The 14324-nt window shown below is 36.7% G+C and overlaps 1 protein-coding gene and 1 long non-coding RNA gene across 2 annotated transcripts in view; one reads left to right on the top strand and one right to left on the bottom strand.

The window, feature by feature from the left end:
* The window catches only part of LOC124175427, a 29481-nt gene extending 20842 nt beyond the window's left edge, over nucleotides 1-8639 (top strand). Inside the window, exons 4-5 of the mRNA XM_046555672.1 lie at nucleotides 3130-3314; nucleotides 5819-8639. Coding sequence (XP_046411628.1) covers nucleotides 3130-3314; nucleotides 5819-6121 — 488 coding nt within the window. The 3' untranslated portion in view covers nucleotides 6122-8639. The remainder of the gene's footprint in view (nucleotides 1-3129; nucleotides 3315-5818) is intronic.
* A 3876-nt stretch (nucleotides 8640-12515) lies between these two features.
* Nucleotides 12516-14067, bottom strand: LOC124176700. The gene is made up of 3 exons (XR_006869443.1): nucleotides 13844-14067; nucleotides 13610-13769; nucleotides 12516-13405 (listed from the first exon to the last, which is right to left on the bottom strand). It is a non-coding gene; the product is annotated as an uncharacterized LOC124176700 (long non-coding RNA).
* Nucleotides 14068-14324: the final 257 nt, after the last annotated feature.

Consider the following 14324-nt stretch of genomic DNA (forward strand, 5'->3'; position numbering starts at 1 on the left):
CACGGATCGGGTTTCCATTGGTAGACTGACACATCCGCCTAGCTACGAGCTAGGACGCACTGGAACTTCTCCGTCTAATCAAGAGCTTGGTACAGATGAGAAGAGACGAAGGAACACTAGCTGCGAGTATAGTCGTTGATTGTAATACGACGTGCCGGTTTATGCAAAATGTGAATGCGAATTCGAAGAGAGAGTGGCTCAGATTTATACCGTAGACGGTAGGCTATGAGCTGCGCTCTCTGACACGCAGAGCCTGCAGGCAGCTTGATAAAACTTGCACTGAAGCGATGGTTCAGGGACTGTAAGGTATATCCTGCGATTCTAGTTCGCCGCAGGTACAGAGAGCAGCGAACTGGCAGAATAACCGAGCAAACTCGTTACTCTATACCGTGCCTGCCGGCTGCTGCACTCACGCCAATGACGGAGAATAGAGCTTGGTTATCTTACTTTCTAACCGTTGTGCAGCAGTAGCTTGGCAGTGACTGTCTGTCTCTGCTTGCTTGCTCCGTCAGTGATCATGGCTAAATTCAAGTATATACAAGTTGTAAACCCGCGAGCAGCCGAGAATGCCTGGGAACAATGGGGGACACAGGGCTATAGAAATGCAGAATCCTACACCCGCACAACAACGTCTAGCTGGCACCCGTTAAAGAGTATCACAAAATACTGGTTTCTGCCTCGTAGACTAGTGATGGGTTCGATCGAATGTCGCTCAGTAAGCCCGATTTCGGATTTACTCGCAGGTACACTTGGCCGCAGTGATTCTGTGAGAGGTGATGTTTTCGACGGGTTGGTTACGTTGGCAATGGAGAATCAGACCGCAGCGCCACCGTCGGCCGGCCGCGAAACAGGCTCAATCTTTGTACTCGTAACATAATCGTCGAATCTAACCCAAAAGTAAAAAATTCGACGACGATGGGATACGTTGTGTCTCAGAATTATTGCAGCCAAGTGCACATTGTGCGGTTGAAGTTGGTACCGCGAAGAGAATGCTATAGTTAGTATTTACCGACTGAGTAAAATGTCACTGGTTTTCACTGTTACCAATGCCTATGCAGCGCTGAGGGTGGAATCCCGCGTAAGTCAGCGTAATTCTACATGCAATGTCGAACAAAACTATCTGGAAACTTTTTGGTTTTATGCGAACAAAAAGTTGAAAGTAATTTTTTTTTGGTTATTTGTATTCGGTATTCCATGTAAAATTGCGCTGATTGTGATATTTTCAAACTGTGGTGCGTAAGCTTTGATGATAGTCGAAATACGTGACATTTAACGCGGTCGGTAAGGACTGACTATATAACATTCACTTAACACGGCGAGGCATAAAAGAAAATCACTATTTTTCAACCACAAAGTGACCTAGAAAGAGTTAGGTATGAAAGATATTGGTATATTTTACCTTTTAAGGTTGTTGAAACAGCCACTTTTTCTAAAAATGCCGCAACGCAATATCTCACACATGGCGAACGTTTATTTTTGTGACTTGGAATAATATTACATTGCGAAGCCAAGTTAACCAATTAAATACACAATTCGCCATTATCTGACGTTATGTTCTGAAAACATTGATGTTATGTTATGTTCAATTGTTTGTTCTAAAAATCACTGCAGTTATACCCCTAAAGTCTTGGAAATAAACGTGAGCTTGAGATATATCAGGCTTTACATATTCTTATCGTACAAAACTTTGTCGGTATAACGATGAAGAAAAGAACAAAGTATGAAATTAAATATGGTTGCATTTTATCAGGATATAAAAATGCCTACAGTCAGTTGATACGTACGCATTGACGCGGCCCAACTATGCATATTATCGTATGCAGGCACCGATAAGTACCATGATATAGGCATAATAGCATCACTACATTTTCCTCGTGAATGCATGTTGGTCCGTGACGCGTTGATACTGGCGGCCCTTTGCTATGCTAATACGAATGCAATCGTTTCAATCGCACATTTTATCAAATCTTCTGACGCCTGCAAGACATTGTGTCGTTTATACGCGTGACGACGTGCATCGACAAGTCATTCGCCAACTCAAGTTTCGAATCCATGCAATCTCGACACGTTGTATCATTTTTGTTTCTGTGTGATAATTAACAGGCTTGTCACTCTATGAAAACCTGAATTACCCGGTAAAGGATTTTTGTTTAACGTGGAAAAAATTGGTGAAAAGACACGAAATTGTGTCGAAAATCTGAAGAAATTGAACTCTGACATTCAAACTGTTGCGTAGTGACAAATGATTTGCAGATTTAGCGAAATACTTGATCATTATACCTGCAGTATATCCGTAATTCGTGATTTCAAATGAAGAACTTTGATACAGTTATACACAGTGAATTCTTAACGACTTCACGTTTCGTTGTCTGCTAAAATTTCATGCGTACGCGTACCACAATCCGAGAGCGGTTGTTTGGGTTGTCATCCAGGGCGACCAACCGTCATAAATTTGAATGACAGTTCGCTACGATTTACAGTAATGTTCGTTAATGCCTTGGGCTTCCGGCTAACTTGTTTTCGGTACGAAACAAAATGCGAGCTCCATTCTATACGAATTATGTGACAATGACTCCCAATCTCTCCGTCAGCTGCATCGCCAGTCATTGTCACGTAATTCGTATAGAATGGAGTTTGCATTTTGTTTCGTACCAAAAACAAGTTAGCCGGAAGCCCGAGGCATTTATAAACATTACTGTATGTAATATCAAAAATTTTGACAATTGTCGGTGGTAGTTCTACTTCCGCTCACAACTGTCAAAGTTTTTGAAGTAACTTACATCGCGATGAACGGTTGGTCGCCCTGGCAAACAACTGCTCTCGGGTTGTAGCGCGTGCGCGTTAAAGTTTAGCAGTAGACGGAACGTACTCTCGTTAGGAGTTCACTCTGTATATGTGAGTGTAGGACAAAGATCAATTGAATATAAATAAAACAATTTGTAACGATGAAGGGTAATCGGAAAATAACAAATACGGATCTGAGAAACCCGGAGGATAAATCGGGGAATTTTTCAATCCAAAATTAGTTTCAACTGTCTAAATTCAAAATCTGCGTTTAACTAACCTTTTAACTGTTTTGTTGATCGTAGCGTGGTTATAGCGATCACTAGTTCTGATATTCCGTTACAGGTATCGGTGTGGTACTGGTGACTGTGAGCGCGGTGGCATGGCGAGTTACCAGCAGGGAACACTGTGGAAGTTTCTTTGGGTTCACGGGTATCTCGGGAAGAATTCCACCGGCTAGACCCATGCATCCTTACGCCGCCATGATATACCCGGAATTTCAGTTTAGGCCACCGCCTCCGAGTTATCAGGCAAGTACATACATAAAATATACTTACATGATTATTTCGCAAGTATTTTATACGACCTGCTGCGTCGTCGTCGGACAAGAAAAAGGAGAGGCTTCGGGCAGATTGTGAGCGCTGCCGCGAATTTAGTAGGACATTCTTATTCGATTTCTATAAAACGCGCACACACACATTATATATATGTATATATATGTGTCCAAGAGTATAACGATTTTTTGAGTACCATTTTTGAGGTTTTCACAGTCAAGATTATATAATACTTTCTTATTCGTAAAATTTTTGATAGATGGTCAGGTGTAGCCGAGTTTGCCGTCAATGGTCAATTTGTTTTACATTCGTGCATGTGTTTTCGTTTTTCGGTATTGATTTTTTCGTCAACTTGTAAAAGAACGGAGAATTTTTAAACTCCTTCTCTTTCGCGGTGAAATGTTCGGTTGACCTTGATGACGTCATACTGCTGCAAAGCCTATCCAGTAGAAAGGAATAGGAGATCGGTTCTCCTTTTCGCATACGTATAGGTATATAGTCAATTGTTTTCACCGCATTTGTTTTACGATTAGTACAGTATAGATAAATGTACCGGGTTATTTCGTCGAAATCTTCGATGGGCAATTCAACAAACGGTTTAAATCTGCCCCTATTTATGCATTCTGGGCTACATTTCAACGGAATACGCCTGCATCTATGCAATTCTGAGCGGAACTTATCGTAATACGCCTGCATCTATGCAATTCGGGGGGAATTTTACTGGAATACGCCTGCATGTATGCAATTTAGGGTCGATCCGATCGAAATACGCCTGCATCTATGCAATTAAGAGTACATTTTGTATACCGGTATTTGACATGTTCGTGATTGGTCGGCTCCTCGCGCTTCAACAAATGACCATAGAACAAAAGTTAACAATGCAAATTTCTGGTAGCCAGTAAAACGAAAGAATAATGTTTTATGCAAAAACTGACGCATTCATACATGTTAGGTACATTATTTTCTACCATCCGCGCTAATTATTCGATAGTTTTAGGGATTTTTAACTATGCAATTGAGTATTTGAATGAAATTTTTTTATTTCATATTCTTGTAGATTGTAAAAAAATATTTTGGACGTATTTTTTATTTTTTCGATTGAGTCAAAATTGCCATTAATATAACAGATTGAAAACTATAACATTGTGACGTCACCCATGTTAAGATATATCTATATATATTAGAATCAGTGAAATTCAATCACCTATAACATGAAAAAGTATCATTTGTAACGAAAAACAAAAAATACGTCCTCATTATTTTGTCTTGCACTGAATTATGCACCCCTAAAAATGAAAAAAAAATTTCATTCAAATACTCAATTATTACCATACGGTTTTGGCATCCGCTTAAAAATAAAAATACAATGGCACAGTTTGTGTATTAGAGTTGAAATAATGAAATTTCTGTTTTCTGTGAGGGTAATACGATCTTGGGTTAGCTTGGTATTTTTACTCTTTTATATCAGTACCGTTGTTGCAAGGTTGAACTACCTGAAACGAAACCCTCGGGCTTAGGGCCATTGATGCCCATTTCGAGCTCGACCTTCGTTCGTTGTTCCGATGTCGGTCTGCCCTACCGGCTCGCATCGCCAGGCACGACAAATCTCTGGTCCACATCTCTCACCTCCTCGGTTTTACTCGCTTTGAAAAAAACGCCAGGCTATCGCGTCGCTCGAATTAACATCCACGGTGTATAAATGCGGTTACAACACAAAACGTATATTCTTTCAAAAGTGTCGGTTTTTTTTTTTTTTTTTTATACTTTGTTTTCTTTCGATCGATCTCTTCTCAAAATATAAAACCTGTGCCATGTCAAGTCAACGATAACGTTTTCAGATATTTGTTCAAAAAAAAACAGGTGACACGAGACCAGTTTTTTTTTGTTTTTCGTACAACGTTACTTAACTATGGGAAGGTAAAAAAAATATATTGCCGAAAGTGTTTGATTATCGTCAAGCATTGAAAAGCATCACTCTAAAAACCTTCCACTTTAACTCTACTTTTGCAACGTTTATAAGAAAAAGTATAGTACAGTCTGGTTAAAAAAGTATTGAAGCAACAGTAACAGGAAATGAAAGGATTCAAAGTTGCGCTAACGCTAATCGACTTGAATTTACGTCGAAAATTTAAAAACGATCATAATTGTTCGACTGCACTAATATTGGCTCCAAATGACAACGCTTTTTGATACTTTTCACACCATAACTTCGAGACTCATTTGTATGCTCTGATAAAATTTGATACAAATTCCATTAGCTTCTGTGAATTATGAATTAAAGACCGGTGAAATTCGACAAATTTGTTAGTTTTTTTTGATAATTTTCCTTTTCGTATCCGATAAATTTTCGTAGATAGGACTACGAGTGACATATGAAAGGAAAATGATTCCTAATTGTAAGCAAAAACAAATAACCCGAGTCTTGATTTATTCGTTGAAATTTTTTGCACCTCGCTAATACGAAGCACGATGATCCACAGGCCAGCATGCAGGAGTATCGACTTCGACTGCTTCTCCTGGATCGCTTACAGCCGACTTCGTCGCCGCCGCCGACTTATAGGTCGAATGCGGGTAGCGTCGCGGCCCTGGGAGGAACGACACGTGAGAGCAGACCGCCCAGCTACTGTGGCCGACCGAATCCGACGCCGACCGCTACTCTCCAGGTGCCATCTAAAAAGGACGCGAATCTTGTCAGGATCGTCCAGACCGAATCTGAGCCCGTCATTCTCAGTGGGGACCAAACGCCTCCCGTTACCGCCGTCGAAGTGCTGGCTCATCTTTAACACCTGGTTCTTGCCTAAGATATCGATTGTACATACGTATATACATACATATATGTATAAACTTTATACGGTGAACGTTTTGACCCCGCGCGTATGTGTTACAGGCTTTCCTGCACTGACGTAAAATCAGTCCAAGACTCATGAAATTTGCTGTTCGAGGTAAAATTTTACCACACCGAGATATATTTCTAGTTTTCTTTGGTATAAACTTCTTGGCTATTTTCATTTCATCGCGTAATTGAAAAATATAGTTTTTGGTACAAAGTGAAAATGAGTTTTGTAGTTTTTACTAGATATTTTAGTATGTATCGTTATTCGTTTTGATTTTGGTCACGCGTCATATATATATACATAATTTTTTTACATTTAATGCGATAATTTGATGTTTGTGCAATGATAGATTCATGTTAAGGCCTTATTCAATTAAAACAAAAATGTTACCTAAACAAACAAATTGAATTGTCCAACTTATGATGAGGAAATACGCTGTCGACAGCCGTAATTGTACTAAATAATTACTTGTGCCACATTTTTTGAAACGTTATTGTAACGATACACAATTGATTAGAATTTTCAAGTAACCATAACGATGAAATTTTTCTTAGTGCATGCTCGACATTCCTTACATTTTATTTACGATCAAGAACTCTTTCAACGATTTTTCTTAACACATGAACTGTGAAAATAACTTTTTTCTCTACTATTGCCATTATAAGATAACACTATTGAATTTGTTGGATAATTTTTTCCTTGATCAGCAAACATATATTTAACAAGGTGATATACGGGAAGAATTCTGCAAGTTTTTAACAAAGTCGACGGTTTATATTGAATTTTAGTTTTTACGAATCGTAGGCAAATCGTCGATAATGAATAACAATTGGCGACCTTGCAATATTAGTAAAACTTGACCTTCAAATTTTCCCATGTATTTTCCAATTCGTGTGAAATTTTTCTTTGTAAAGTAGCCGAGGAAACAGTTGAATTATGGTCTGAAAGAAGACAAAGCAGGGATTTTATTTTCATCTTTCACAGTCACCCCCACGATATGTCTAAATAACTTTGAGTTTTCATACAATCACAATTTTGCAATCATATCTGTGATTAAATAATTTTGTTTTTCCTTGTTGTGATTAGATTACTTGATCGAATTTTTGCAACTATCTAAAAAGCGGAGATTCAGTATCTACTGCACCAGTGCAAAGATTCGTCCCTGTATGAATCGTTCGTATCTAGATGTCAGTCTATTCTTCTAACAGCGGAGAACCAATATTTTTGTCTTTGATATATACACATGTATAAATATATAGCAGCATATATATATATATATATATATGATATTAGCTTGTATGTAAAATTTGGGGTCCAAATTATAAACGTACGAGATAAAAATGCTCAGTGTGATGGAATTGTAACTGCTGACGCTTATACACAGCAACAAAATGTATTCCTAGTAAATAATGTATAACAATTGAATTCGCCTCCTATACTATAATAACAGCATAGGCAAATTGATACATGTCTACATGTATGTGTGTCAACGCTTTATTATACCCATTCGAAATACTTCGTTTACCGACCTGTCTATCGGGACGAATTGCTCCACCGTTTTTTGTAAATCCTATTATTATGTTCGTCCCATGCATTATTTAGGACGATTGAATATTGTTGAACGGGTTCGGGCCATGTCCACCAATGAAATATCAAAATTTTGTTGCATATATAATTTTGGAAAGTAAACGGTCACCGCCTTTTCATAAATTGAAACAACATCCAGGCCAGTATTGATACGAAGCTTTCGTTATTCATCGGAGAAAATTCAACCTCGTAGACATCGATTTTTATCACGTATTTAGGTTGGTATTCATGTTCAGAAGGGCTTGTCTAGTTGCACAAAACTGTAAGGAAAGTTTTGTTTCAATTTATCAGATTTTATTCGAATAGTTACATGACGATATGACTTCGATGGTCTTTGCAGGTAATAATTGTATACATCGTGTCACGAATATATTGATAAATCCGTACGATGAACTATTCAGAAAATCAAATATCAAAATTTATCCAATATCACGATTTTGGTTTCGATTTAAATGTTTTTTCTCAAGTAAATTGATTTTAGATCGTACAACATCAATATTGGCTGCGAAACTCAACTTACCTCCAATCTCCGTACGCAATTATATAAACTATACATAACTGATGTATATAACTAGTATAACAAGATTTAAAAAAAAAGTATACTAACAATAAATTGCTATACACGCTTGCATGTAAGATATAAATAGAAGAAAAAAAAAATGAAACGCAATACGAAGATAAGGTTGTCTATATTTTTACAATAATTCTTACAAATAATTGTTATATAGGTATACATAAACACATGTGTAAATTATATAAAAGCCTATACATATTATTGTGTAATAAGAAAATATACTAGAAAATTTAATTTATATATTTACATATATATTGTATACATGATCGCAGAATCACCCGAATAAAGAGAAATAATTTTCTCGTACATACGGTATCTAAAGGATAGATTTACTTGATACAGAAATTACAATCAAACAGATATCAAGGTGAAAAATCAGAGTTAAAAGAGTTTAATCTGGTTCAAATAGAGTTCCCGTAACACAGGAGAAATTGAAGATATCAGGAAAGTTTTATCTTATCCATAAACGAGTAAAAGTAAGATCAACAAGCTGAATGATTTTCACATCGAACATATGGCACGAAAGTGTAACCTTTTAAAATTTGACAATAACTAAGCGATAGTACGTTATAGTTTAAATTTACAATTTTATTAATTTTATTTTGTGCTACTGCATGCTCTTCTACTAATCGAATTCATACTCGACTAGGTTCGATTGAGCCTTGAAAATGTTTGTTTTTAATATTAGTTTTTCGTTTCGAAACTTATTTCGCGAAACCTTAAATACCCAAGTCATCCGTAAGATGAATTCGTTCGTTGATGTGATATTTTCGAATGTAGCTGTAGACTCGCATCAGAATCACGGGTCGTTAAAATTCTTATCGCACGGTTAAAATGCTTTGAAACCTGGTGGTAGTTCTTATCGTTGTGTCCGGAAACCGGAAACCACTTACGATAACAAATATCTGATTAATAATATCCAAAAACTCGTGGATAGACGAACGAACTTTCGTAGCCTGGTTCCCAATAATGAGCCGAAATTCCGGTTCACCATTTTGACGAGAAGTATGGAAATATATGTATAAATTAACGCACGCGTGTAGTTGACAGGATTCTCGTCAAGTATGTTACTCAGCTTTCACTCTTTAGACTTTGAAGGTGAATGTGTCCTACGTCGTAGGTATTCAACAATATATACTTACCGCGCGAGTCATTCGTCAGGTGCATTTTAAATTTGAAAGAAAAAAATTTACCGCCTTTTACGATTCTACAAGCAGGCACAAACTCATTGTCTTCTTTACACGCACAATGCGATGCTTCGTAAACGGCAAAAGACCTTGCTTGTCCACGTGCTGCAGTAGCTTAATCACTTTTTCTTACCGTCGTACCAGCAGAAAATATTATGCCACGCTTAGAAAACATGAATACTAATCCAGCGTAACAGTTGCGTATGTCGAGTAAGTACCTACACTGTATTACAATACGTGCGTAGCATTTACGCTACGTGATTCTACTCGTTAAATGATAACGCGTCGTTGGCTAATCGCTTGTTCACGGACACAGTGAGCTAAAGAAACGCAACGCTTCTAGTGCAGGAGTTCGATTTTTTTCGTTGGATTCAATAAAAGTAAATCTAGGCTCACTTTCCTTGTTACGGGTAACCGGAAGTCGCTTCTTCGCACCTGTGAATATTGATTTTACCTGTAATTAGAACATATTTGAACAGTTCTGGGTCGTTTAACCTTTGGAATTAAAAAAACTACGGGAAGTTTTATCCTAAACGCAACGGTTAAATCAATAGATAACGTTAATGTCGCATATCCACCGTGATTGAATCTGAAATATTTTGTATAAATCAGTATTGTCGCTATCTGTGTACAGTATTTGGGGTCTAAAATGTTTTTCTAACTGTATATAATGTATATGTACACGCGAAAGCGGCGCTACCAGTTTTCAGAAAATCCCTGCTATAAATTCTAATCATTTGATGCATTGATTGCTCGGCGGATGCAGGTAATTCAAGGGTACAAATGGTTTAGATACGTTATTTGTGTACGTATGTATACATCCATGTGCATATTTCATGCGAGGTGGGCGTCCGGTCGAATTCGTGTATTATACCTATGTAAGCATGTATAACGATGACTCTACCGCCTTGGAATCGTATAACGGAATCTACTTGTTGACTAAAAACTGTCGAAAGTGGCCTACATCGGTTGATACGCGCACTGGCTCAATTTAGTCAAACACCAAAATTCACGGACCGGAATCGAGCCGTCCAACACTTTCGTTTCGTTTTGATGACTTTTTCCCGTTTAATCGAGTATAATCGATTATTTTTCAAACTCGATTAATCGACTTGCTCGATTATTTTTCCTCGTAATTGATTTTTGTTTTTTACTCCTATGAACGATGCAGTACAATGTCAATTTATATGATTATAAAGTATCAGTTATTATCATTGTGCTACTTACTACATACCTATTTGATGCGATAAGTGAAAGATAAACGAATATTTTCATCTGAAATTGATAATTACTGAAATTTAAGAAATTATGGTTTCACATGCACCGTTTTAAAAAAAAAGTACGGAAAAATCGATTAATCGATTCATTTTTACCGATTCAATCGAGTCGTGTTTCATTATTTGTTTAGACTCGATTAATCGATGCATCGATTGTCGTATTTCACTCTCGTAACTCGTACTCTCATCCAATACCGATATCATTACAGAAATGCATCATTTCAGTGTATACGAAAATGCTATAGATACTTGTATTGTAGTTAAACTTTCTTATTATTCCAGTAAGGGGGCTTAGTGACGACCCGTTATAAAAACTAAGCATTTGGGTATCATCAGAGGATGGTTAAAAAAATTCAACATTTTTTTCAACGATACTCCCGTCGTTTTTTCTTTAAAACTCGTGTATATCGTAGAATTCTTACAAGTTTGAAAAAAAATATTCAATATAGAGATACTGACAATAATGTTCTGTCCTCTTCTACTTTGTGTGACAGAAAGAGAGTAGATATCTACTACTATCGACTGAAGACCACCGGAAGGTCTTCGCTTACCAGCAAACACTACGAATTATGTCGTACCCATAAATTACCAGCGAACGGTTAGCCTACTTGGCCTCTTAAATTTTCTCTCATTCTCTCTCTCTCTCTCTCTCTCTCTCTGTATATATATATATAAAGTTTTTCCATTTAGTATGGATATTTCCAATCACAGAGCCCTAAAACTGCATATTTCTGTTTTTCTTTGACTTACACGGCCCGTAAGTATACGAATTTTTGATACTAAAAAATCAACTCCAGAGTCTTTTTTTAGAGAATTTAATGCCCTACAAGAATATGCCTGGAAATTTTTTTTATCTCAAACGGTTCGAAAGTTATAGCATTTTTAATGAAAAAAATTTTCTTGCGTGTCATTTAACTGGGAAATTTGAAATGGCCAAAGACACCTTTTAAAATTGAGCTTAAAATTTTCCCCAACGGGAGAATTTTTTTCTTAGTAAAAAGGTCTTTAAGACCAGGAATTCGACAGGTTAGTTTCTTTGGCTTACCCTAAGGGACAGGTATAGACAAAATAAATTCAGCTATACCAGGAAAGGAGCGTGGGAAAGAATTCGGAAGCGTGTCGAAGGGAAAACCCATGAAAATGGAAAGGTACTTGGGAGTGATGCCATTTTATTTTTCATCATATAATATTATTTTGCACAATATTTACGCATGTGATATATATTCATGATATTGATCAGATTAATATACTTCATTCGAACGAAAGAATTGATGTATTGCTGGACAGAATATTTTGAAGTTGAGAACTCAAGTGAAGACTTGACAATTCTAACATTATTTATTTCAATCGAGAGAATATAGGCTCTAGAATATTCGCCACGCAATTTTTTGAAAAGTTAAATATCCATTTGGATATAGTCATCTGACAAATCTTTAAACGCATACATTTTTAAACTCATATCCAATATACAAAATGAAAAATTATTCCATAATGTTGTAAAAGATGTGATGCTTTTGTAGCATTGGATCTGTATTTAAAAAAATGTATCGCTTTTCGATATTTTGTTGTTAGATCTAGATCTAGACATTTGTTACCGCCAATGCTGAAGCATTCTCAACGATTAATTATTCGGGATTCTTTATACGACTGTTTGATATTTTTGAAATGTACAGTACCGCAATTTGAAATCTTTAACTATATCATTTTTCGTCACCCGGCGAAATGTATATTTATTTATACTTCCAATGTACAAAAATAAGCTCAACTTGGATATTCGTTCAACAAAATTCACGTGAACAGGCAATATTTACATTTCTTTATACCATGCAGCATTATTTGTAAACAAGGATAGTTGTTTTTTCTTAACCCTGCGGTATACTAATATTCAAATATGAGCAGAAAGTATCGGAAAAAAACCACTCGACTCTAGTTGTAAACAAAACCCGAGTAAAAATTACAATTGAGTTTTGGAACAATACTTGACACACGCACTGTAAAGACTTTATGCTAAGTAAACAATGCAACATAAAAAAACAACGATATTTACTTGTTTTTAGAAAAGAAAAATTAAATTAAACGACTATTGCATTGATCTTAGAATTAGTGAATCTATGATATTTTAGTACGACTTATTTCAATCAAACAAATCTTAAATCAAATGAAACAAATCAGGACGAACTAGTCAGATATTTACTTAAACAGAAGAAATTTTTTTCAGTTTGTATTATTTTATAGACTTAAGGTGACTCTGTTGACAACAGTGTTGGAGCTATATTCGTAGTATAACCGAATAATCGTTTCCATTTGAAACTCATTTCAGTCTATGGATTTAACGGCTTTGGTTAGGTAGTATTTCTACTCTTTGGGTTAGGGTAGAAACACTACCTAACGCATTCTCGGTAAGATTGAGGGAAGGGATAGATGATACGTGATTCCACGATCACCACCAATATCGGCCAATGAGCGACGGCGTCTTCTCCCACCACCCAACTCGTTTCGGCACAAACAAGTTTCGTCTAACCGTTGCAAGTCATTCCATTCGGGACTGCGTAGTAGTCGGTTTGGTCACTTAACCGCTGGCGCATTTTTCCCGAGCTTGGAATCTAGTCTGAAAAATAGTTCGGTCGAAGCAGTGAAATACATCTTGATTTTCATTTCGGTATGGAGTGTATATTTCTCAGTAATTATTTTTATTTCATTCTTTTTTTTAAATAACGCTACGCGGATCAACGATTTACAAATCATTTAGCAGGTTTTGTACGTTAAAATTATCGACGATGAGGTTAGAATAATTGATAAAAAATTACCGTACATTTAGCTCGTGAAATTGAATCATTGATTTGTTTTTTTTTTTTTATTAGAATCAGTGTCGCTAAATATCACCGCAGGAAGATGTCGACGTTGGACTACCAAACATTGTCTTCGAATTATCTTCCTTTTCGGAGAAAAAATTTCGACAACACTTTCCGAAGCTGAAAAAGGTAGTAAAAATCATTTTTATCGTACATTTCAAGAAGTCCTAGTGGCACGACAGAAAAAATAATACCTATGTGAACAGAAGAAGAACACGGAAGGTATGCGCAATAATTTCTCACTAATACTATGCAATTAAAGCAAACAATGTTGATTGCTCATCAATATTGGACTGTAAAATAACGATTCGAACGATTGAAATCTGCACTAAATTGTCAGCGTGGGTCAAAACTTGGAAGGGTCCATATTTGGAATGGCCGATATACGATACGACCTCGGTTTAACGGTCAGTGGCGGGACCGACTACGCATCTCACTTTGTTAAATCGAGGTTGCGTACCAGGAAGGCTAGAGGCAGCCCCCTGCCACTCCGTGTTTCAGAAAACGAGTCTATCTTGTCACACTCGGCAGAGAGCGCTAGTAGTACAGTTGCGCGATTACCTTGACGCTCTTGACGAGAGCACTACATTACAGTCATTACATCTTCGAATACATGTACTGAATGGCAGTGTTTTTGAAAAATTGCTTCGAGTTTTTTAATAAAGAAATAAAAAT

Source organism: Neodiprion fabricii, chromosome 2 (assembly GCF_021155785.1).
Source record: "Neodiprion fabricii isolate iyNeoFabr1 chromosome 2, iyNeoFabr1.1, whole genome shotgun sequence".
NCBI lineage: Eukaryota > Metazoa > Arthropoda > Insecta > Hymenoptera > Diprionidae > Neodiprion > Neodiprion fabricii.